A 27,377-nucleotide genomic window follows, 5' to 3' on the forward strand; every position below is an offset into this window, starting at 1 on the left:
GTTAATGTTACAGCATCTTCTCAGTCATACTTAGCTATTTGTGTTAATGTTACATCATCTTATCAGTCACTATTAGCTATTTGTGTTAATGTTACAGCATCTTCTCAGTCATGCTTAGCTATTTGTGTTAATGTTACAGCATCTTCTCAGTCATACTTAGCTTTTTGTGTTGATGTTACATTATCTTCTCAGTAATACTAGGCTATTTATGTTAATGTTACAACATCTTATCAGTCACTATTTGCTATTTGTGTTAATGTTACAGCTTCTTCTCAGTCATTTTTAGCTATTTGTGTTGATGTTACAGTGTCTTCTGAGTCATTTTTAGCTATTTGTGTTAATGTTACAGTATGTTCTCTGTCATAATTAGCTATTTGTGTTAATGTTAGATCATCTTATCAGTCACTATTAGCTATTTGTTTTAATGTTACAGCATCTTCTCAGTCATACTTAGCTCTTTGTGTTAATGTTACAGCATCTTCTCAGTCATATTTAGCTATTTGTGTTGATGTTACAGTATCTTCTCAGTAATACTTGGCTATTTATGTTAATGTTACAGCATCTTCTCAGTCACACTTAGGTATTTGTGTTAATGTTACAGCATCTTCTCAGTCATACTTAGCTATTTGTGTTAATGTTACAGCATCTTCTCTCGGATTCGGCCAATGTGGGTATGTGAGAAAGCTCGCCAATAGCTTCTCAAGGGTGAGTGGTTCTTTCCAGGGTTTTCCCGGATTCTTCCTCCACCATTTATACTGGTCGCCATGTATAGCCTATCGAGTGCTGAAAAATGGCGTTAAACCTAACAACAACAACAACAACAGCATCTTCTCAGTCATACTTAGCTATTTGTGTTAATGTTACATCATCTTATCAGTCACTATTAGCTATTTGTGTTAATGTTACAGCATCTTGTCAGTCATGCTTAGCTATTTGTGTTGATGTTACAGTATCTTCTCAGTAATACTTGGCTATTTATTTTAATGTTACAACATCTTATCAGTCACTATTAGGTATTTGTGTTAATGTTACAGTGTCTTCTCTGTCATACTTAGCTATTTGTGTTGATGTTACAGCATCTTCTCAGTAATACTTGACTATTTATGTTAATGTTACTGCATCTTCTCAGTGATACTTAGCTATTTGTGTTGGTGTTACAGTGTCTTCTCAGTAATACTGGGCTATTTATGTTAGTGTTGCAACATCTTATCAGTCACTATTAGCTATTTGTGTTAATGTTACATTGTCTTCTCTGTCATACTTAGCTATTTGTGTTGATGTTACAGCATCTTCTCAGTAATAATTGGCTATTTATGTTAATGTTACAGCATCTTCTCAGTCATTTTTAGCTATTTATGTTAATGATACAGCATCTTCTCAGTCATACTTAGGTATTTGTGTTAATGTTACAGCATCTTCTCAGTCATATTTAGCTATTTGTGTTAATGTTACAGTGTCTTCTCTGTCATACTTAGCTATTTGTGTTGATGTTACAGCATCTTCTCAGTAATACTTGGCTATTTATGTTAATGTTTCAGCATCTTATCAGTCACTATTAGCTATTTGTGTTAATGTTACAGCTTCTTATGTTTCATACTTAGCTATTTGTTTTAATGTTACAGCATCTTCTCAGTCATTTTTAGCTATTTGTGTTCATGTTACATCATCTTATCAGTCACTATTAGCTATTTGTGTTAATGTTACAGCTTCTTCTCAGTCATACTTAGCTATTTATGTTAATGTTACAGCATCTTCTCAGTCATACTTTGCTAATTGTGTTGATGTTACAATGTCTTCTCAGTCATACTTAGCTATTTGTGTTAATGTTACAGCATCTTCTCAGTCATTTTTAGCTATTTGTGTTAATGTTACATCATCTTATCAGTCACTATTAGCTGTTTGTGTTAATGTTACAGCTTCTTCTCAGTTATACTTAGCTATTTATGTTAATGTTACAGCATCTTCTCAGTCATACTTAGCTATTTGTGTTGATGTTACAATGTCTTCTCAGTCATACTTAGATATTTGCAGTAATGTTACATCATCTTATCTGTCATACTTAGCTATTTGTGTTAATGTTACTTCATCTTATCAGTCACTATTAGCTATTTGTGTTATGTTACAGCATCTTCTGAGTCATTTTTAGCTATTTATGTTAATGATATAGCATCTTCTCAGTCATACTTAGCTATTTGTGTTAATGTTACATCATCTTTTAAGTCACTGTTAGCTCTTTGTGTTAATGTTACAGCATCTTCTCAGTCATACTTAGCTATTTGTGTTAATATTACAGCATCTTCTCAGTCATACTTAGCTATTTGTGTTGATGTTACATTATCTTCTCAGTCAACTTAGCTATTTGTGTTAATGTTACAGCGTCTTCTCAGTCATACTTAGCTATTTGTGTTAATGTTACAGCATCTTCTCAGTCATACTTAGCTATTTGTGTTAATGTTACAGCATCTTCTCAGTCATACTTAGCTATTTGTGTTAATGTTACAGTATCTTCTCAGTAATACTTGGCTATTTATGCTAATGTTACAACATCTTATCAGTCACTATTAGCTATTTGTGTTAATGTTACAGCATCTTATCAGTCATTTTTAGCTATCTGTGTTAATTTTACATTGTCTTCTCAGTAATACTTGGCTATTGATGTTAATGTTACAGCATCTTCTGAGTCATTTTTAGCTATTTATTTTAATGATACAGGATCTTCTCAGTCATACGTAGCTATTTGTGTTAATGTTACAGCATCTTCTCAGTCATACTTAGCTATTTGTGTTAATGTTACATCATCTTATCAGTCACTATTAGCTATTTGTGTTAATGTTACAGCTTCTTCTCAGTCATTCTTAGCTATTTATGTTAATGTTACAGCATCTTCTCAGTCATACTTAGCTATTTGTGTTGATGTTACAATGTCTTCTCAGTCATACTTAGCTATTTGTGTTAATGTTACAGCATCTTCTCAGTCATTTTTAGCTATTTGTGTTAATGTTACATCATCTTATCAGTCACTATTAGCTATTTGTGTTAATGTTACAGCATCTTCTCAGTCATACTTAGCTATTTGTGTTAATGTTACAGCATCTTCTGAGTCATACTTAGCTATTTGTGTTGATGTTACAGTATCTTCTCAGTAATACTTGGCAATTTATGTTAATGTTACAACATCTTATCAGTCACTATTAGCTATTTTGTGTTAATGTTACAGCTTCTTCTCAGTCATTTTTAGCTCTTTGTGTTAATGTTACAGTGTCTTCTAAGTCATTTTTAGCTATTTGTGTTAATGTTACAGTATCTTCTCTGTCATACTTAGCTATTTATGTTAATGTTACAGCATCTTCTCAGTCATACTTAGCTATTTGTGTTAATGTTACATCATCTTATCAGTCACTATTAGCTATTTGTGTTAATGTTACAGCATCTTCTCAGTCATGCTTAGCTATTTGTGTTAATGTTACAGCATCTTCTCAGTCATACTTAGCTTTTTGTGTTGATGTTACATTATCTTCTCAGTAATACTTGGCTATTTATGTTAATGTTACAACATCTTATCAGTCACTATTTGCTATTTGTGTTAATGTTACAGCTTCTTCTCAGTCATTTTTAGCTATTTGTGTTGATGTTACAGTGTCTTCTGAGTCATTTTTAGCTATTTGTGTTAATGTTACAGTATCTTCTCTGTCATACTTAGCTATTTGTGTTAATGTTAGATCATCTTATCAGTCACTATTAGCTATTTGTGTTAATGTTACAGCATCTTCTCAGTCATACTTAACTATTTGTGTTGATGTTACAGTATCTCCTCAGTAATACTTGGCTATTTATGTTAATGTTACAGCATCTTCTCAGTCACACTTAGGTATTTGTGTTAATGTTACAGCATCTTCTCAGTCATACTTAGCTATTTGTGTTAATGTTACAGCATCTTCTCTCGGATTCGGCCAATGTGGGTATGTGAGAAAGCTCGCCAGTAGCTTCTCTAGGGTCAGTGGTTCTTTCCAGGGTTTTCCCGGATTCTTCCTCCACCATTTATACTGGTCGCCATGTATAGCCTATCGAGTGCTGAAAAATGGCGTTAAACCCAACAACAACAACAACAACAGCATCTTCTCAGTCATACTTAGCTATTTGTGTTAATGTTACATCATTTTATCAGTCACTATTAGCTATTTGTGTTAATGTTACAGCATCTTGTCAGTCATACTTAGCTATTTGTGTTGATGTTACAGTATCTTCTCAGTAATACTTGGCTATTTATTTTAATGTTACAACATCTTATCAGTCACTATTAGGTATTTGTGTTAATGTTACAGTGTCTTCTCTGTCATACTTAGCTATTTGTGTTGATGTTACAGCATCTTCTCAGTAATACTTGACTATTTATGTTAATGTTACTGCATCTTCTCAGTCATACTTAGCTATTTGTGTTGGTGTTACAGTGTCTTCTCAGTAATATTGTTCTATTTATGTTAGTGTTACAACATCTTATCAGTCACTATTAGCTATTTGTGTTAATGTTACAGTGTCGTCTCTGTCATACTTAGCTATTTGTGTTGATGTTACAGCATCTTCTCAGTAATACTTGGCTATTTATGTTAATGTTTCAGCATCTTATCAGTCACTATTAGCTATTTGTGTTAATGTTACAGCTTCTTCTGTTTCATACTTAGCTATTTGTTTTAATGTTACAGCATCTTCTCAGTCATTTTTAGCTATTTGTGTTCATGTTACATCATCTTATCAGTCACTATTAGCTATTTGTGTTAATGTTACAGCTTCTTCTCAGTCATACTTAGCTATTTATGTTAATGTTACAGCATCTTCTCAGTCATACTTTGCTATTTGTGTTGATGTTACAATGTCTTCTCAGTCATACTTAGCTATTTGTGTTAATGTTACAGCATCTTCTCAGTCATTTTTAGCTATTTGTGTTAATGTTACATCATCTTATCAGTCACTATTAGCTGTTTGTGTTAATGTTACAGCTTCTTCTCAGTTATACTTAGCTATTTATGTTAATGTTACAGCATCTTCTCAGTCATGCTTAGCTATTTGTGTTGATGTTACAATGTCTTCTCAGTCATACTTAGATATTTGCAGTAATGTTACATCATCTTATCTGTCATACTTAGCTATTTGTGTTAATGTTACTTCATCTTATCAGTCACTATTAGCTATTTGTGTTATGTTACAGCATCTTCTGAGTCATTTTTAGCTATTTATGTTAATGATATAGCATCTTCTCAGTCATACTTAGCTATTTGTGTTAATGTTACATCATCTTTTAAGTCACTATTAGCTCTTTGTGTTAATGTTACAGCATCTTCTCAGTCATACTTAGCTATTTGTGTTAATGTTACAGCATCTTCTCAGTCATACTTAGCTATTTGTGTTGATGTTACATTATCTTCTCAGTCAACTTAGCTATTTGTGTTAATGTTACAGCGTCTTCTCAGTCATACTTAGCTATTTGTGTTAATGTTACAGCATCTTCTCAGTCATACTTAGCTATTTGTGTTAATGTTACAGCATCTTCTCAGTCATACTTAGCTATTTGTGTTAATGTTACAGTATCTTCTCAGTAATACTTGGCTATTTATGCTAATGTTACAACATCTTATCAGTCACTATTAGCTATTTGTGTTAATGTTACAGCATCTTATCAGTCATTTTTAGCTATCTGTGTTAATTTTACATTGTCTTCTCAGTAATACTTGGCTATTGATGTTAATGTTACAGCATCTTCTGAGTCATTTTTAGCTATTTATTTTAATGATACAGGATCTTCTCAGTCATACGTAGCTATTTGTGTTAATGTTACAGCATCTTCTCAGTCATACTTAGCTATTTGTGTTAATGTTACATCATCTTATCAGTCACTATTAGCTATTTGTGTTAATGTTACAGCTTCTTCTCATCATACTTAGCTATTTATGTTAATGTTACAGCATCTTCTCAGTCATACTTAGCTATTTGTGTTGATGTTACAATGTCTTCTCAGTCATACTTAGCTATTTGTGTTAATGTTACAGCATCTTCTCAGTCATTTTTAGCTATTTGTGTTAATGTTACATCATCTTATCAGTCACTATTAGCTATTTGTGTTAATGTTACAGCATCTTCTCAGTCATACTTAGCTATTTGTGTTAATGTTACAGCATCTTCTGAGTCATACTTAGCTATTTGTGTTGATGTTACAGTATCTTCTCAGTAATACTTGGCAATTTATGTTAATGTTACAACATCTTATCAGTCACTATTAGCTATTTGTGTTAATGTTACAGCTTCTTCTCAGTCATTTTTAGCTCTTTGTGTTAATGTTACAGTGTCTTCTAAGTCATTTTTAGCTATTTGTGTTAATGTTACAGTATCTTCTCTGTCATACTTAGCTATTTATGTTAATGTTACAGCATCTTCTCAGTCATACTTAGCTATTTGTGTTAATGTTACATCATCTTATCAGTCACTATTAGCTATTTGTGTTAATGTTACAGCATCTTCTCAGTCATGCTTAGCTATTTGTGTTAATGTTACAGCATCTTCTCAGTCATACTTAGCTTTTTGTGTTGATGTTACATTATCTTCTCAGTAATACTTGGCTATTTATGTTAATGTTACAACATCTTATCAGTCACTATTTGCTATTTGTGTTAATGTTACAGCTTCTTCTCAGTCATTTTTAGCTATTTGTGTTGATGTTACAGTGTCTTCTGAGTCATTTTTAGCTATTTGTGTTAATGTTACAGTATCTTCTCTGTCATACTTAGCTATTTGTGTTAATGTTAGATCATCTTATCAGTCACTATTAGCTATTTGTGTTAATGTTACAGCATCTTCTCAGTCATACTTAACTATTTGTGTTGATGTTACAGTATCTCCTCAGTAATACTTGGCTATTTATGTTAATGTTACAGCATCTTCTCAGTCACACTTAGGTATTTGTGTTAATGTTACAGCATCTTCTCAGTCATACTTAGCTATTTGTGTTAATGTTACAGCATCTTCTCTCGGATTCGGCCAATGTGGGTATGTGAGAAAGCTCGCCAGTAGCTTCTCTAGGGTCAGTGGTTCTTTCCAGGGTTTTCCCGGATTCTTCCTCCACCATTTATACTGGTCGCCATGTATAGCCTATCGAGTGCTGAAAAATGGCGTTAAACCCAACAACAACAACAACAACAGCATCTTCTCAGTCATACTTAGCTATTTGTGTTAATGTTACATCATTTTATCAGTCACTATTAGCTATTTGTGTTAATGTTACAGCATCTTGTCAGTCATACTTAGCTATTTGTGTTGATGTTACAGTATCTTCTCAGTAATACTTGGCTATTTATTTTAATGTTACAACATCTTATCAGTCACTATTAGGTATTTGTGTTAATGTTACAGTGTCTTCTCTGTCATACTTAGCTATTTGTGTTGATGTTACAGCATCTTCTCAGTAATACTTGACTATTTATGTTAATGTTACTGCATCTTCTCAGTCATACTTAGCTATTTGTGTTGGTGTTACAGTGTCTTCTCAGTAATATTGGGCTATTTATGTTAGTGTTACAACATCTTATCAGTCACTATTAGCTATTTGTGTTAATGTTACAGTGTCGTCTCTGTCATACTTAGCTATTTGTGTTGATGTTACAGCATCTTCTCAGTAATAATTGGCTATTTATGTTAATGTTACAGCATCTTCTCAGTCATTTTTAGCTATTTATGTTAATGATACAGCATCTTCTCAGTCATACTTAGGTATTTGTGTCAATGTTACAGCATCTTCTCAGTCATATTTAGCTATTTGTGTTAATGTTACAGTGTCTTCTCTGTCATACTTAGCTATTTGTGTTGATGTTACAGCATCTTCTCAGTAATACTTGGCTATTTATGTTAATGTTTCAGCATCTTATCAGTCACTATTAGCTATTTGCGTTAATGTTACAGCTTCTTCTGTTTCATACTTAGCTATTTGTTTTAATGTTACAGGATCTTCTCAGTCATTTTTAGCTATTTGTGTTAATGTTACATCATCTTATCAGTCACTATTAGCTATTTGTGTTAATGTTACAGCTTCTTCTCAGTCATACTTAGCTATTTATGTTAATGTTACAGCATCTTCTCAGTCATTTTTAGCTATTTGTGTTAATGTTACATCATCTTATCAGTCACTATTAGCTGTTTGTGTTAATGTTACAGCTTCTTCTCAGTCATACTTAGCTATTTATGTTAATGTTACAGCATCTTCTCAGTCATACTTAGCTATTTGTGTTGATGTTACAATGTCTTCTCAGTCATACTTAGCTATTTGCATTAATGTTACATCATCTTATCAGTCATACTTAGCTATTTGTGTTAATGTTACTTCATCTTATCAGTCACTATTAGCTATTTGTGTTATGTTACAGCATCTTCTGAGTCATTTTTAGCTATTTATGTTAATGATATAGCATTTTCTCAGTCATACTTTGCTATTTGTGTTAATGTTACATCATCTTATCAGTCACTATTAGCTATTTGTGTTAATGTTACCGCATCTTCTCAGTCATACTTAGCTATTTGTGTTAATGTTACAGCATCTTCTCAGTCATACTTAGCTATTTGTGTTGATGTTACATTATCTTCTCAGTCATACTTAGCTATTTGTGTTAATGTTACAGCATCTTCTCAGTCATACTTAGCTATTTGTGTTAATGTTACAGCATCTTCTCAGTCATACTTAGCTATTTGTGTTAATGTTACAGCATCTTCTCAGTCATACTTAGCTATTTGTGTTAATGTTACAGTATCTTCTCAGTAATACTTGGCTATTTATGCTAATGTTACAACATCTTATCAGTCACTATTAGCTATTTGTGTTAATGTTACAGCATCTTATCAGTCATTTTTAGCTATCTGTGTTAATTTTACATTGTCTTCTCAGTAATACTTGGCTATTTATGTTAATGTTACAACATCTTATCAGTCACTATTAGCTATTTGTGTTAATGTTACAGCATCTTCTCAGTCATACTTAGCTATTTGTGTTGATGTTACATTAACTTCTCAGTAATACTTGGCTATTTATGTTAATGTTACAACATCTTATCAGTCACTATTTTCTATTTGCGTTAATGTTACAGCTTCTTCTCAGTCATTTTTAGCTATTTGTGTTAATTTTACATTGTCTTCTCAGTAAGACTTGGCTATTTATGTTAATGTTACAGCATCTTCTCAGTCATTTTTAGCTATTTATGTTAATGATACAGCATCTTCTAAGTCAAACGTAGCTATTTGTGTTAATGTTACAGCATCTTCTCAGTCATACTTAGCTATTTGTGTTGATGTTACAGTATCTTCTCAGTAATACTTGGCTATTTATGTTAATGTTACAACATCTTATGAGTCACTGTTAGCTATCTGTGTTAATGTTACAGGTTCTTCTCAGTCATTTTTAGTATTTGTGTTAATGTTACAGTGTCTTCTCAGTCATTTTTAGCTATTTGTGTTAATGTTACAGCATCTTCTCTGTCATACTTGGTTATTTGTGTTAATGTTACAGCTTCTTCTCTTTCATACGTAGCTATCTGTGTTAATGTTACAGCATCTTATCAGTCCTTTTTAGCTAACTGTGTTAATTTTACATTGTGTTCTCAGTAATACTTGGCTATTTATGTTAATGTTACTGCATCTTCTCAGTCATACTTAGCTATTTATGTTGATGTTACAGTGTCTTCTCAGTAATATTGGGCTATTTATGTTAGTGTTACAACATCTTATCAGTCACTATTAGCTATTTGTGTTAATGTTACAGTGTCTTCTCTGTCATACTTAGCTATTTGTGTTGATGTTACATCTTCTTCTCAGTCATTTTTAGCTATTTGTGTTAATGTTACATCATCTTATCAGTCACTATTAGCTTTTTGTGTTAATGTTACAGCATCTTCTCAGTCATACTTAGCTATTTGTGTTGATGTTACAGTGTCTTCTCAGTACTATTTGGCTATTTATGTTAATGTTACAACATCTTATCAGTCACTATTAGCTATTTGTGTTAATGTTACAGCATCTTCTCCATCATACTTAGCTATTTGTGTTAATGTTACAACATCTTCTCCATCATACTTAGCTATTTGTGTTAATGTTACAGCATCTTCTCCATTATACTTAGCTATTTGTGTTAATGTTACAACATCTTCTCCATCATACTTAGCTATTTATGTTAATGATACAGCATCTTCTCAGTCATTTTTAGCTATTTATGTTAATGATACAGGATCTTCTCAGTCATTTTTAGCTATTTATGTTAATGATACAGCATCTTCTCAGTCATTTTTGGCTTTTTATGTTAATGATACAGCATCTTCTCAGTCATTTTTAGCTATTTATGTTAATGATACAGTATCTTCTCAGTTATACTTAGCTATTTGTGTTAATGTTACAGCATCTTCTCAGTCATACTTAGCTATCTATGTTAATGTAATTACATCATCTTATCAGTCACTATTAGCTATTTGTGTTAATTTTACAGCTTCTTCTCAGTTATACTTAGCTATTTGTGTTAATGTTACAGCATCTTCGCAGTCATTTTTAGCTATTTGTGTTAATGTTACAGCGTCTTCTCAGTAATACTTAGCTATTTGTTTTAATGTTACTGCATCTTATCAGTCGCTATTAGCTATTTGTGTTAATGTTACATCATCTTCTCTGTCATTTTTAGCCATTTGTGTTAATGTTACAGCATCTTCTCAGTCATACTTAGCTTTTTTTGTTAATGTTACAGCATCTTATCAGTCACTGTTACCTATTTGTGTTAATGTTACAGCTTCTTCTCTGTCATTTTTATCTATTTGTGTTAATGTTACAGCATCTTCTCAGTCATATTTAGCTATTTGTGTTAATGTTTCCAGTGTTTCTGGTACTCTCAAAGTCCCTTCTCATTTTAATATTTGCAATTGCACTCTCATATTATAAAATTTCTGCCATGTCTGTTGCTGCACACCTTGCAAATACTTCTAATTGTTTTTGATTGTCACCACACAGTGCACTGAATGTCTATCAAAAACAATAATAAGTCAAACACATTATTCTCAATTATTTTTTGACTTCGCAAATGTGGACTTCTCTGATTGGTCAGTAGTAGCCTGGGACCCTATACCTTTAGTATCATCTGGAATAAAATCAGCAGTTGGGGGCAGTACAAAAGGTTAGTGCTGGCTGGGCTAGAAAGTGGCAGATTAATTTTCAAGCCCTGTGATAATTACTAATAACGTTAATCAAGTTTGTAACAACATTTTTATAGATAGCTGCATATCAGCATAGTAGTAGTTTACCTCCATTGTTTTGTCTGCAGGTACTATGTGGGGATGTGTGGGGATGGAGCAAATGACTGTGGTGCCCTGAAAGCTGCACATGCTGGTATCTCACTTTCGGAAGCCGAGGCCTCTGTTGCTTCTCCTTTCACATCCAAGTCTCCGAACATCAGCTGTGTACCTACAGTTATCAGGTTAGCATGGTACAGAATAGGCATGTGTGTCTTCCTCCAGACCAAATAGCAATTTGGAAACATCTGAATGTTGTAACTAGATAAAAGCAGGCCATGAGGTGGATGTGAGGTTGCACATGCCTGAGGTAGAAGATACTTATAAAGTGCTGTTCAAATATGACATTTTAAACAAAATGGGTATAGAGACAAAAAAACATTCATTCTGTATTTTGTTTGCATTCTGTGTTTTTGTTGTTTTACTGGTACATTTAGTCATTTCAGACTTTGTATGAACTGACTTTACATACCATGTGGCACAAGATATGTATATTGTAATAGGACATAACAAATGTTTATAAAACAGAAACGTTTGTTTACTGTTTTATTCCTTTATTTTGTATAATATGCCATTAGCTGATTGTTGCACTACTGCATTTTATTGTATTATGTTGGATCTTTCAGCAAGTTTGATTATATTTATATACACTGAATTTAAAATGAGAGATTGCATATAAATGCAAATAAATTCATGTACAAATGGCATTGAAAAGTTCATTACTAAATTTTAATCAAGTTTTAAGCCCTTATTTTTACTTTTCTCACAGTGAAAGTCAAACACTGAGCTATGACAAAAAATAATATAAATATAAATCAAGATAATTATGATTAATCATTTGAAATTCATGCACTGTAAAAGATGATCTGTCTACAGTAAAACCCTGCTATAACATGATGATCATTGTGCACAAAGCGCAAATGTGCTATGTACCATTCCATGCAATATCCAACCAAGATATTAACTTAAGAAAATATTGTATGTATATCCTCATAGGTATGCAGTATGGGGGAGAGTCAGGTGCAGAACTATGAACTTCATTGATTGAATTACCAACTTGATGCATTTTAACAGAGAAATACTTAAAACAGTTATTGAATGTTTAATATTTATTTTGAGGGTACTGAACCATTCATTGGTACATACATATATGTGTGTAAAAAATTGGCTACTCATGTACTCACCATGTGGTCTCTTGACATCCATAATAGTTATTCTATTAAAAATAATTACAATGAAGCATATTTTCTGTAATTTGCATGCTGGATCCATTTGAATCCAAGTACTTCTTGCTAATACACTTTTGTTAATTTAGGCACATGTATTTCTGAAACATTCATATTTGCTGGACATATCCAAGAGGTCTGATGTACTGAGAATAAAAGTAATACATATGTTGGGAGTTTCTTGAAATAAACTAGTATTGAAAATAATTAACTGAAAATTCATACAGGATGTCAAAGACATATACCATGTAATGTACGTGATACTTGAATAGTATACAGAATCTGGGCCCAGTATGGGAAGAAACTATTTGATTTAATTGGTAAAGTGTGGTCTTCAGAAAAATAGTTGAGTCATTCTCCAAAAGGCAGAGGAAATAAATAAATTAAACCTTATATTAAAATATATTTATAACTGTAACTTTGTGCTGTTGCAGTGGAAAAAATGTTTGAATAAAATAGCAAATCCCTCCATCCTTATAATTTAAATGGTTTTTTCAGTCATTCCACAGCAGTACAACTATATACATGTAGCATTAGCATTATAGTGAGTGGTGTATATGAGAGTAATTTGGAGTTACTGACTGCATTTCTGACTCTTAAAAAATAGGACAGTGCAATGAGTTTTGTCAGGAAACTGTCCACTTTATGGCTGGCTTCCTAACAAAACAAGAAGCCTGTCAGGTAAATTATTCTAAAGCAGTCTCTGCTAATCCAAACCAGGTATTGATCATATGTTAAAAAACACATACACCAAACACCTAAAATAAAAAATATTCAGATGAGGTGTGTGTGGCAATGTCTAGGACTGCTCCTGAGAATTTGGGCAAAAGACTTGTTTCAACAGGTATATATGATGGTTGATTAGGCAGACTTTAATGGGTAGTCTCTTGCTTTCCCTTAAGTAGGTGGGCGAATTAACTGATTTATCTATTTGGGTGAGAACTTATTATGTCAAACTCTTGTTTATTTTGGTAGCAAAGCTTTGTTGTACTTCAAGAAATAGGTGAAAATATTTCAAAAGAAAATTTGGCAGTGCAGTCTTTAGATTAGTATAAAATTTGATAAAGTAATAACAGAAGGATATTTCAGCAATGAAAGGAAACTAGTCATTCCAGTTTAGAATTTGATCATAATAAAATTGATGGTACATTATTATTAAATTTAAAAATATGCATTTTCTTTATGTATAGGGAAGGAAGAGCTGCCCTTGTGACTTCATTTGGCATCTTTAAGTACATGGCATGTTACAGTCTCACTCAGTTTGTGTCTGTGCTTATACTTTACTGGGTATGTATAATCACAATATTTTTGTATCACCTGTATTAGTAGATGGAAAGACAGATGTATAACTTATTCAGTAGTGATGACATCACTGACAGTGTTATGATTTTATTTAAAGTTTAGTGTTATATTGAAAGTCTTCCAAGGAAACATCTAAAGAAGTGTTTTTCAGGTCTTCCAGCCATTCCAACACTTGTTATAAAGCCCTATAAAATCTCAGGTTTTTCTCTTTCTTTTTTCACTAAAAGTTTTCAGAAATCCTTGTAACATCCCTATATTTTGTGGGAGAAGTAAAGCTGGTTTTTATGGAGCTTACCTTGGCAGATGTGTGACTTAATGATCACTTTGGATCCATATGTGTGTCCATCCATCAGTTTGTCTAGCCATCTGTTTGTATGTCTGTCTACACCCAAGATTAATCTCAGTATTAAAATTTTAGATTATGCAAAAGTTTTTACTTTATAGCTAAATAAAAGGCAGACACAATAAAAGATGACCTCTTTGTTCTTACAAGTAAATTGTCTGCTTTCTTTAAAGAATGATTAATAAAAGAATGCATAAGGATTCATTATACTCAGTACATTTGTGAGTTCATTATAATAAATATATTTAAAATTTTGATCATAATACGTTAGAAGAATGTTTGCTGTTTTACTAATCCAGCACATTCACCATGTTTATTGTTTGTGTTAGCAAACAAAGTGCCAATGTATTTTCTGCATATTAAGGCAGTAGATAATCATCAATACAGAGGTATAATGCATCTGTTTTCTTACTGAATTTTACTCTGTCCTCATCATTGATGAGTATTGTGAATCTCATTGTCTATATCATTTGATAAACAACTAGCACAACAGTCATTCTCTATTCTATTTTATGACACATATCAGCATGATCAGTAGTTGATATCATTGCATGTTCTTTCTAGTTAATGATCATTTATTCTTGGTAATTGGATCATTAATTCTCTTGGGAATTTATTTAATTTCTTACTACACTCTTCATTCTGAGCCTAGCACAATGCTTGACAAATTTTGCCTGTATATAACATTGTTTTCTCTTCATATAGTTAGCAATGGGCAGGATTTGACATGGGGCTTGTACAAGGTTGAAGTTTCTGAATATAATGACTCCACCTGCAGTTAGACCATAGGTGTGAAATATGCCCTGTCTTGCAGAATGCAGATGATGAAACTTAAGCAAAAGATCTGTTTTGATTAGAGACTGACAGAAATTGATCTTAAGCTGTAGATACATTCAGCTGTAGATACATTCAGCTTTGCTGCCACATTCACCTCATTAGAGAACTTTGTCATCTCTTTCTCTTTTGAGGCCAAGAAATTGCCAGTTAAGACAAAGACCTAAGCATTCCTAATCACCACAGGTCCATCTTGAATAAATTGTATCATCATCATTCCACACTTTGCTACTGAACAGACAACAGGGTTAATACCTACATGATATGGTGGCTCATGCAGACAAGACCTAGAAACCTAACATATACATAGTGCTGACTGTGGTCATTTATCTTAATGGCTGGTACTGGAATTCAGGACTTAACACCAGTCACTCTCAACTACTCTAGTGCTAGCATCATCTCAATATCTTTCTGCTATGCAAGTTCCACACTCATGATGTAGACAGTATATAGGATGACATTTCTAACTCCTATTATTTTATGGATGCACTGCTCAGCCAGCACCAAATCTGGTGACCAAATTCCTTCCATGATACTAGACCTATAAAAGCAGCACAGACTTTAACCAGACTGTTCCATCACTCACCCCAATGATAACACAATGAAGTACTGGTTAGGGTGAGTTCTTTAATGGATTTCACTCCCCATCTCAGACTTTTGGTGACCCTCAAAGACAGTGAATGGAGATTACAGTTTCCCAACATGGATGGATTCCCAGCCTTTTTTTACCATATTTGACTTCTTGCTCTCCCATCCATTCAGTCTTGGCTACTATTGTATAGGCTTCTTTGTCTGTCGATACGTCTGACACTGGAGATGCACATTTGCAAGCCCTTCTTCTTGATCTGATTTATGATAACTAGGAAAGACTTCTTTCATGCATGTGCTGCTACCACTTTAGTTCTTCCCTACTCCTGCTAGTTACTGGCCATCAGTAGAATTCCCAGATTCATTGACATTTTAACCTTGAAAGACCAGCATTCCTTCAAACTGTTATTGCTGTCTTGCTGAATTACAAACATCTTGCTTTTTGCTTCAAAAGGAAACTTAGAGATCCGAGCATCAATATGCCTTTCTTCTTACAACAATTACTTCCTTCTACTTTATTCTAGCATTCTGCACAACACATATACTATTTTTCCATACTGAAGTTCCAGCAAATAAATCAAGGACCCAGTTTCCCAGAGGAAGAAACAGTATGGTGCAGGCAGAGCAGGACTGATTTTGACACAATAAATGATGCCATGCTCATGCCACCCTTATTGACATCTCAGTTGGAGGAAGATATCAACAGCTCACCATAGATTCTTTCCTCCAAGTAAATCATTCACAGAAACATTCTAAGCTAAGGAAGGAAACCTAAATGTCAACACTCAACACCATCCTAGAGGGACTGTCTATGCTCATCTTAAACCTATAAGATGTATGCCTTCATATTTCCATTTATATGTCTTCCTGGAAATTGTCTTATTCTTGCTCACATCATGTACCAGTTCAGAGATATCACTTCATATCTTGATGGCAGTCCTTGTGTGCTTTTGCATGTCACAGACACAGCTATGTCACTTTCCAGACCATTTCCACATCAGTTAAGTCTCAAGGCATGGAATAATTAAATACCCACATTGTAACCTACCTATAGGGGATTTTCCAAAATGATGATCGGCATTCAAGACCACCTGGACAGGTTCAGTACCCTTGCAGACTCATAGCCTTGAGAGAATTGAGCAATTTACACAATGGTCCATTTGGTTGAATCTGTGCCTATTAGACTGACACATAGTTGACTTTTTTCCAATGAGGTGGAACCTAAAATTCATAACCCATGACTTCATAGAGTCATATTCAAAAGCCCTGGCATGCTGTCATTGCATATACCTTCCTCCAACCCCTGTGATATGATTATATTATTATTCAGAAGGCAAGGGAATTAGTGTACATACAAATCCTGTTATCAGTTAACTTCTTGTCTTAGTTATCAATCTGATCTGCAGTTCTCTTGTAATGGTTTGATTTTTCTCCTAATTGCCTTTACCGTATTTTCCGGCGTATAAGTCAATACTTTTTGACTTGAAAGTTTGGTCTTCGTCTTATACTCCGAATCGACTTATATATGGATTGTGTCATTGAAATTGCATTGACTTATATATGGATTACAGTATCCGGTATGCTATTGACATTGCTCTATAATCGGCATAATCGAAAACAGGTCACATAGAAGTACAAATTCATGTTAAATTACTATGTCAATAAATTGTCATAAACTAATATGACTGCGTTTATATTTGTAAGTTTTGTCATTATTTATTTTGCATTCTGCATGTTTTTTCTTATTTCTCGAACATAAAATAAATGAAAACAATTTACCGTACTGGTAAAAACTTCACCGGGCCACATAGCACACTTACGGTCTATACTCTATAGTGTACTGTACTAATTCAAAGCATATTGTTTGTTCCTAAAAAAAAAGATATGAAATAACTGGTCCATTGATATTTGATTTTCCAGTATAATGTTGGACACACGTGAGCAATTACCGGCATAGCTTTTTGATTGATCCAGTTGATCCTACAAAGGGATGTAATCCATATTAACTCGAGCGTTCTATGATTATTTATAAAATAATGTAGATCATGCATTCTACTGAATCCCCCAAATCATATGTTTCTAATTGTATTTGACAAAGTTTCTCAAATAAATTAGGTTTAAACTACACTAAAATCAGATATATAGATGGACTACCAGTACTCATAGATCATCAGTGATCCATGATTTTTAGTTTCGCAATTCAGTTTAAAGCAAATTGTAATGTCAACACTTCACCTATATTCATTCTTAACCAGCTGACGATTCGGTGTCTCTCTTTGATTATACTGGTTGTTGATAAATTGGTCTTTGGTTTCCAACAACAATCAAAGCCAGTTGCCGCAATTGTTTAGACCTTGATATTGGCTTTAGCTACCGATACTAGTTACCATATTGCCGGTACCCCATTGTTCTTTATCATTAATCCGCATCAATTACGCTACCTGTTTTTAATATCAATGGGATTAAGTACAACAGGAAATGATGCCCACTCCCTTCTCTAGATGTAAATAATGAATTTAGCCATGGGCATTGTTTTCATTGCTATAGTACGGGCACATTTTAATGAGTTCAGTATATTTTGATCAATCTTTTCAGCCATAATCATTCATATAAATATCCCCATACAAATCATACAACTTATCTCACAATGCCTCCCGTTAAATCATGCAAGTCTTACACAGCAGCTTTTAAGCTGGAACTTGTAAAGTTCTCATCTGTTGAATCTTGCACTCAAGACTGGTTTCAACTGGAAGGAATAATCATAGCATGCACAGCCACGTGGCTCTTGTTGCAATGGATATCATAATTAAAACAAATATGGTTTAAACTAAACTAAAGTCAGATATATTGTGAGCGCGTGCGTGCTTTTGTGTGTGCGCACGAGAGAGAGAGAGTGAGAGATGAAAAAAATTGTCCGTGTACAAGATCGTTCTTTTATTCAGGGCGGTTTTTATTTGTAGCTTTTGCAAAGAGAAAAAAGACGGTATTTTGAGTTACCTGACGATTGTGATAATCCTCATGTATTACGAGCCTACTATATTCCATTATCAATAAACACCTCTAAATCAACAATTCATTCTGGTTTTAATTACGATGTACATTGTCACAACAACCACATGGCTATGCAGTGTTATTTACACGGTAATTAAACATGCTTAGCGCTTTGGCTATAATTGAAACCAGGTTGAGGGCAGGAATCGACAGAATAGGTCAAATCAGCGAGGCTGCCAGTCGGGAAATGAGGCTTTTTTTAGGGAAATGAAAATCTGTCAACATTTTATTGAAGTCATTGTCCATACAAAATTTGTTATAAGGACAAGAGATCATACCCATTACTTTGTATTCGAACTCGCCGATAAAGATAATAGTGGGGTATATCATTGAATAGATTAGTAATAAAATGTTAATTATATCCAAGTCCAAACAGAACAAACACTTAAAAAATAATATATGCATATATATATATATATATATACGAATCGATTTAACGGAGTCCGTGACTTTCAAACTTACGATAGAAAATGACAAGATTGTATAAGTTACGTTCGTAACTACAGGTAATAAAATGAACTACAACATGGATGTGCTTTCAATTATAATAAAACAAGCATGGACTGTTTATTCAGCTGTGTCAATTGATAACAAAATATAGCAGTTCAGAATTAAAATCACAAGCATGTTAGCATCGGTAATGCAATTTCACGATTGCCGGTAATATGGAATATCATACAACGATACCATTAATATTCATGCAACCGGAAGTTACTAGTATAAAATACAAAGCCAAGTTATTGACCTGGCCTCGTCTTATACTCCGAATCGACTTATATATGGATGAAGGATGGAAAATTTGCAAAATTGGTCAATTCGACTTATACTCTGCATCGACTTGTAGGCCGGAAAATACGGTACATGGTTTTATTTTTTAGAACAACATCCTGCTCATGTGAAATCAGTCTTTCATTTTAAAACTGCTGTTTTCACTGCACCCTGTTTCCTAAAGGCATAATAGTAGGAAATCCCAAAGTTGGACTTTTCACTTTCCACTTCTTGGTCTTTTTGCCATGTTCTGGATTTTCATCAGTGCCTCTGCAAATTCTGTTGGCAGATCTTGCACACTGCCTGCCATTTTGAATATACTCTAGTATTTGACGGCAAAAAATACTTAATACCAGTCTGAAAGATTAGTTCTGTTAGTGTAATGTGATAACTCATTGTTTAATTTGGTATGATAAATTCACTGTCATTTATTTTCACCGTAAGACATTCAGTGCGCAGCACATAATGTTTATGTTCATTATCAAAAACAGCAACTGAGTGTCAGAGGTGCTGGTAATCCACTTCACACACAGGCACAATAAATATGGATGGGAGGCCTGCTAATTTTTCTAATACCACTTATTTTAAGTTTTTATATGAACTTTGCAATGCAGACTTCCACTTATAATGTTTAAACAAGGATCGTTACATTTTTAAGAATGCAGAAAATACAATGTATATAAAATTGATGTATTCAGGAAAGATGGAAGATAAATTTCATAATGCAATGAGTTATATATTTATTGTAACATGAATATCAAGTAGCATTAAAGTTAAGGAGTTATCCCTGTATTCCTAATGCTATACCTAACATTATTCCTTTCATTGCATCCAATCCTTAAACTTCCTGTGTTGTGAAATATGATTTTTAAGGTCATTTAAGAGGGGGTTGTGAGCATGAACTCCTAATTCTTTGTTCCAAAATTTCACTAATCTTGAGACTATTAGGTATTATTGTGAACAATTAATCTTTTTTTTTTAATGTATGAAGTTCTGAGTTGATTCCAGCAACTCTTAATTCTGGGGCATCAGTCTGAACCAACCCCAATGGAAATAATTGGAAATAGGTCTCAGTGTCTTACTGTTCTTACACTCATGGGTTAAACCCAGTGTAAAAGATTTAGCTTCAGAGCAAATCAGCAGTTACAGGCATGGTATTCAAAAGAACTGGATAGTGTGTTACATCATTATGTACCTCGCCTATAGAATAGAGGTTATATCACCTGCCATCCATAAACTACAGCTGACTGTTGTGTACATTGGAACTCCAGGACCGAAGTCTATTTTTACTGGCAAGTCTCCAGTTGAAGGTATGTGTTTGTGAAACTTGCTTAATGTGTCCCTTACATTATTCTAAACCATCCCAGCTGAAAGGTGATCACAGTGAGCTACTTTTCTTACACAAACTGACCATTATTTACAGGTGAACCATAGTGTAAAAGTGTTGTCTTCATGACAGATCTCAATCTGCAGGTATGGTATCCACATCGGTCTTGGTCAGGGTGTCCCTTGCATCTAAAAAGAAAAGTAGGTTATGATGACTTTTCTTACACTAATTACTTTGCTATATGCAGATTATCCCCAGCGCTAGGTAAAAATAAGTGTACTTGTGAACCTGATTGATTCTATGCCAACTCTTTTCTGATTCCACTTGACCACAGACAACATGCAAAATAAACTATACAAAGATGTTACACAGTAATTGATTTAATTATTGGGAAACAAATCTTCACTGACAAAAGTTATCTCTTGGCAGTTTTTACTGTGTCACAGAGTTATAAGCATTTCCACTACACATTCTGTTTACTCACATTGTCCTCAGCTCCATCTTCAAAATCTATTTTGTTGATGGAGTCTAAAATGACTTGCATAATCTTTATTTATAACAGGATGTCAAAGAATTAGTGATATGATTGTTCTGTTTTATTACAGATTGGAAATAACTTGACAGATTTTGAATTTCTGTTTATTGATCTCATCCTGTTGACAAGTTTAAGTGTCACATGCAAGTATTCACTTTATTCTTTTCTCTCTCTCTCTCTCTCTCTCTCTCTCTCTCTCTATATATATATATATATATATATATATATATATATATATATATATATATATATATATATATTTATTCTTGTTAGTTTTTTCTCCAAGATGATATATTATGTTACCTTGTCCAAAATCAAGTTCATTCAGTACCTGACCAATAGCATTTATTTGGCAAACAATATATTTCATAGTTAATATTTCTGTATGAGTGTAGGTTAAATATTAAGATCATTATCAATGGAGGTAAACATGTTTATCTTAATCTGAGTCCAGGACAATGGAATTCCCCAATGAAAAACCTTTTCCATGTTCTTTACTATAATTTTATCAACAGATTTTATTTTGTTAAAAACTGTGATTGCTCTATAAATGAGCTTTGGACCTTCATCCTGGTTCTACTATTGTCTTAGGTTTTTATTTGATGTTTGTTACTAGAGAAATTACTCATTCTTGCATTAACATCTTTAGCAGAATTAGTGATATTGTTAAGTATTTCATTTGGTGAACTTATTTGTAGTACACTGAAGATAAAATGTGGTCATCAATAATATTCTTGGACAGAAATGAATTTAGACAAGAACATTTCTGGATAATAATATTGTGACATATTGAAAGACTATTTTTCACAATGCAGGCTATTGACACATTACCACATTCAAGACTACGGGCATATCAACACATTTCAGTATTGAAAGTTATGTGGAACACCACTGGAATTCAGTTGTTTGTTGTTGTTGTTGTTGTAGGGTTTAACACCATTTTTCAGCACACAATAGGCTATACATGGCGGCCAGTAGTAATGGTGGAGGAAGAACCCAGAAAACACCACGGAAAGAACCACCGACCCATGAGAAGCTACTGGCAAGCTTTCTCACATACCCACATTAGCAGAATCTGAGACTCGAACCCATGCAGACAGAGGTGAGATGGCAGTGATCCATAACAGAGAGTGCTTTAGACCACTCGGCCACTCGGGGCCCCGAATTCAGTTGGAACTTTATACATTTGGACTTGTGATAAAAGTTAAGGACTATTTGGAATTTAATTATTAAAACTATAAGTTCTTTTTAAATTTTAACTTTTTATTCTAGGGAAATAAATTATTTGTTGAATTTTACAAAACATGTTGGTTTTTATTCTATTCGGTTAATTAGTTTCAGACCCTAGAGTCATAACATCAATCTCATCCTGTTGACAAGTCTCAATCTCAAATATTCTTTTTATTCTTGTGTGTGTGTGTGTATATATATATATATATATATATATATATATATATATATATATATATATATATATATATATTAAAATTATATTATTATATTATATTTGTACTTCATATAGGAGTAATTTAGTCATTATGTTGAATACTAATTGAACTTATCATTGATAAAATGAACAGCTGCAGGAATTTCTTACAGGAACTGATTATTTTCAGTAAAAGTGCTGACTTTGATGCATCATTTGTTTAATATTTTGATAAGTTTTAGATAATATGTATAAACAAGTGCTTGAAAAGTGCATCTTGACTTCTGTTTTAAAAAAAATGTTCTTTACTTTATCCATTTCCTTGTTCATTTACAAAAGATGATAGTAAATTTTTATTTTAACAATGTAAAGGTGGAAAAGTCTGTATAGTATCATTACTGGTATCATTATATTTATTCACGATTATATAATAAAAGTGCATATAATTCATTGTATAATTCATATAATTCATTCATTTTGTTGGATGTTTGTAATTTACTTGTTTTTTTTTAAATTTATCTTTAAAATCATGATTGTGAAAGGGAAATATACATGAAAGAGTTGTTTCTTCATATTTGGTAATGTCTCTTCATCATATCAGCATAGTTTCAAACTTGGCTTATAAACTGTTGTTTTTTTGTTTTTTACATAAAGTTTACATATTTTGTGGGGACTGTAAAAAAACAAGTGGATGTTTTGACCTGTCCTTTCTTCATTCTATAATAAAGCAGCATGTTTTGACCATTAATCAAATTCTAATGGAAAATATATTACAGTTAATACAATCCATTGTATTGTGAATTAAATCAACAAGAAATAATTCTAACAGTTCGCTGCAGAGACTTTTATAAACAAATCTACAAGCATTTTAATTTTCTTTCACATGATCACTGAGTGGTGACACAGGTGACATTCATTGTAATTATTAAGTTTCACACTTGACAAGTTCTCAGTTGTTTTCTGATCCAGATTTCCCCTTGAATCACATATTTTGTAAATTTGGAGAATGCCTTCTCTGTATCATCATTAGAATTTGGTAATGACAACACAACCAAGCTCAGGCTGCAATTAGTTCAAACTTCAGTTTTCCTATGGTTGAGTTTTTATGGCATCTGACTTCTTTCCGCTAGTCTTCCAAGCTAAAAAGTTCACTCAAGGAGGAAGTTGGACTTGATATGTATTTCTGAGTTGCATATTTCTTTGCAATGTTTGCTAAACATTTTGAGAAAGCTCATATTTTGGCATTTTTATATGAATATGAGTTATCCTTTAATCTTACAATAAATAAATTAACTTGAACACTGTAATTCAGCAAAAATAATTCAGGATCCTTACTCTAGTGTTTCTACTGGAAAAAACATTTTGTCTATCTACCCTTTTATTTCTCCTCTGCCATAGGTTGATTGATTTATATTCAAATACATGAGAGTCATCATGGACCATGGTTGATCCCATTATTACTTATAACTATCCAGATTGCAACAATAATGTAATCATATAAAAACTTGTTGTGTAAACATGTTAGTCTTGTTAATCTGATCACAACAATAATGTAATCATATAAAAGCTTGTTGTGTAAACATGTTAGTCTTGTTAATCAGATTATAACAATAATGTAATCATATAAAAACTTGTTGTGTAAACATGTTAGTCTTGTTAATCAGATTACAACAATAATGTAATCATATAAAAGCTTCTTGTGTAAACATGTTAGTCTTGTTAATCAGATTACAACAATAATATAATCATATAAAAGCTTGTTGTGTAAACATGTTAGTCTTGTTAATCATATTACAACAATAATGTAATCATATAAAAGCTTCTTGTGTAAACATGTTAGTCTTGTTAATCTGATAACTCAACCACACATCATTGCACCAGTCATTTGCTACAACCTTTCCTGTCCTCATTGGACAAGTTTCCACTGGTTTCTGTAATGTGGGGATATAATGCATGAAAATAGTTTTATTTAGTCTTTTTAAACTTTGAAAAAATGTTTATTGTTTTAAGTGGTAGATTTCAACTTATAAAATGGCATATGCAGTAGATAATCTTAAAAGCACATTTTTGACCCACTTTCAGTAGAATCATGTGTATAGGAATGTCTCACCAGTTAGGTTACTTGTTTTTAACATTAGAGGTCAAGTGTTACATAAGCAAGTTTATTTAGTTAAATTTCCATTTCTATTTTTTAACTTATACATATATAATATATATGAATATTAATTATTAATCTGAACCTGCAACATCAGTTTTCAATATTGATCTAATATGGCTAACTATGGTCAATATAGTGATATATTTTACTTTATTATATTTGAATAAATCAATTTTTATATGCCCATGATAAAGTGGATAATTGTATATAATATTATCAATCTTACCATATATCTTTTTCTAATTTTATTTCTGCATAATAACTAAAGTTATCCACCAGGTTCAGTTACCAAGCATTATAGGTGGCATTTACTTGTGTAAACAAGATCACTATTGATTTTTCACTCACAACCTCAGTTGTCTGTATCACTGGGACTGAAAGAAGATGAATAGCTTCTGTACAATAACTTTTTCTCTACCATTTACATTTACCAAACTTTTGGATGAGTTGTACATGAGTAAGGATGACCCCTATTAATTTTGGTATCAAAAGGTCAAAGGTCACAGTAACTGTAAGAAGTGAAATGGTTACCTCACAATAACTTGTTTTCCACCATTTACATTTACCAGACTTTGTGGACCACAGATTCTTACTTTGGTAAGCAAGAGCCTTTCAATTTCTTGTCAAAAGGTCAAAGTTACAGTGCCCACAAGAAGAAATGATCAGTAACTTAAGTGACTCGCCATTTTCAGTTACCAAACTTTGTGGATCACTTGCACTTAAATTGAAGAACACTTCTGGGATCACAAAATCAACCATCAAGGTAATTGTGATTGAAAAAGTTTCCTCACAAAAACATTGGTAGCACGTCACAAACCAAATAGTGTGGCTGGTTTACATTTGGGGTAAGGAAGAAGCACATTTATTATCTGATGAAACAGTCGATGGACCAAGTTCACAGTGTCTGCAAGAAGGAAATGGATTCAGAAAAAAAATTCAAGTTATCTATATAGAGAACTGTTAAACACTGGGGTCCTTTCTTCTGGGTCAGGGTCAAAGGTCATTATATGATATATTAAAATCAATTTTCCCCACTCTGTAACTTTAAGATTCTGAGATAAAGTAATGCAAATTGGTATATTTATATATTATAATTAGTGGATATGTTGTGTGCCACAGTAGGGGGTGTTATCTTCAAAGGGTTGTATGTTAAATGTTTCCATTACATTAGTTTTTCTTAATGCTCTGGTGGCCTAAGTAGTTAGAGCTTTCACCTAGGATGAGGGGAGAGGTCATGGGTTCAAAACCTGGCTGAGTCTTACCAAAGACTTACAAAAATTGTACTGGCAGCTGTCTTGCTTGTTGCTTAGCATTAAGAGGTTAGTGTTAGGACTGGTTGGTCTGGTGTCAGGATAATGTGACTGGGGATGCTACATGTCTGTGGTGTCATACCCCAGTGCTAGACATCACTACAAAATGCCACACTGAAGACATTGATGCAATATGACCGGAAAATTGTTAGAGCTACGTTACAAATCCATATTACACACACATACACATACATTACTGTATCACACACACACACACACATACATTACTGTTTCTGCTCTGTAATTTTAGAGCCATTTATGATGAAGGAATGAACCTGGGGTAACTGTGTAACATCACTAAAAGGTGTGTCATGTACCACACTGAGGGTTGTATATTCAAGAACAATGTCACAGGACAATAGTTTATGCTCAGTAATGTTTTTAATTTTGTGGTTGTTTTTTTTTCTGCTTTATGTTGTAAATGCTGTTTATGGTAGAGGGCTGAACCATGGTACATTTATAACTATCATTTTTATATCATCTGTTGTATCATGGTACACTTAAACATGTCATTTTTATATCATCTGGTGTATACAACAGATGATATAAAAATGATAGTTATAAATGTACCATGGTTCAGCCCTCTACCATAAACAGCATTTACAACATAAAGCAGAAAAAAAAACAACCACAAAATTAAAAACATTACTGAGCATAAACTATTGTCCAGTGACATTGTTCTTGAATATAAGTGTACAATGATACATTGTACACTTATATTTGTCATTTTTATATCATCTGGTGTATCATGGTACACTAGTACCTGTCATTTTTATATCATCTGGTGTATCATGGTAAACTTTTACTTGTCATTTTTATATCATGGTGTACACTTAAACATGTCATTTTTATATCATCTGGTGCATCAGTCAAGGTTTTATCCCAGGTTACTAAGACATTTCTGTAACACTCTTTAAGATAGAGCAGTGATGCTTGGTTCTGTTCCATGTTTTCACAGTAACTTTACAGCTGTTAAAGGTCATATATTTAATTATTGCAAACTTTTGTACCTCTTGTAATCTTACTGTGTTGGGCACTGATTGTCATAAAGACTGTATAATTAGCCAATCAGCACTTGGGTTGTTATAAATCATACTAGCATTGCCTGATGGGTTGTTAACATGACAGGCATTTATTGTTGCAATGAATAATAATAATAATAATAACATTTAATAATAATAATAATGATAATAATAATAAAAGCAATAATAA

The 27,377-nt window shown here is 32.9% G+C and overlaps 1 protein-coding gene across 2 annotated transcripts in view; it reads left to right on the forward strand.

Annotated features, from left to right (window-relative positions):
• LOC149781391 (polyamine-transporting ATPase 13A3-like) overlaps positions 1-27,377 on the forward strand; it is a 364,470-nt gene that overhangs the window by 273,100 nt on the left and 63,993 nt on the right. For both annotated transcript variants that reach the window (XM_089935485.1, XM_089935486.1), the window contains 3 exons: positions 11,330-11,482; positions 13,714-13,810; positions 21,342-21,414. In XM_089935485.1, the coding sequence (XP_089791611.1) occupies positions 11,330-11,482; positions 13,714-13,810; positions 21,342-21,414 (323 nt within the window). The remainder of the gene's footprint in view (positions 1-11,329; positions 11,483-13,713; positions 13,811-21,341; positions 21,415-27,377) is intronic.

Source organism: Sinohyriopsis cumingii, chromosome 15 (genome assembly GCF_028554795.1).
Source record: "Sinohyriopsis cumingii isolate HCF-2022 chromosome 15, ASM2855479v2, whole genome shotgun sequence".
In the NCBI taxonomy this organism is placed as follows: domain Eukaryota; kingdom Metazoa; phylum Mollusca; class Bivalvia; order Unionida; family Unionidae; genus Sinohyriopsis; species Sinohyriopsis cumingii.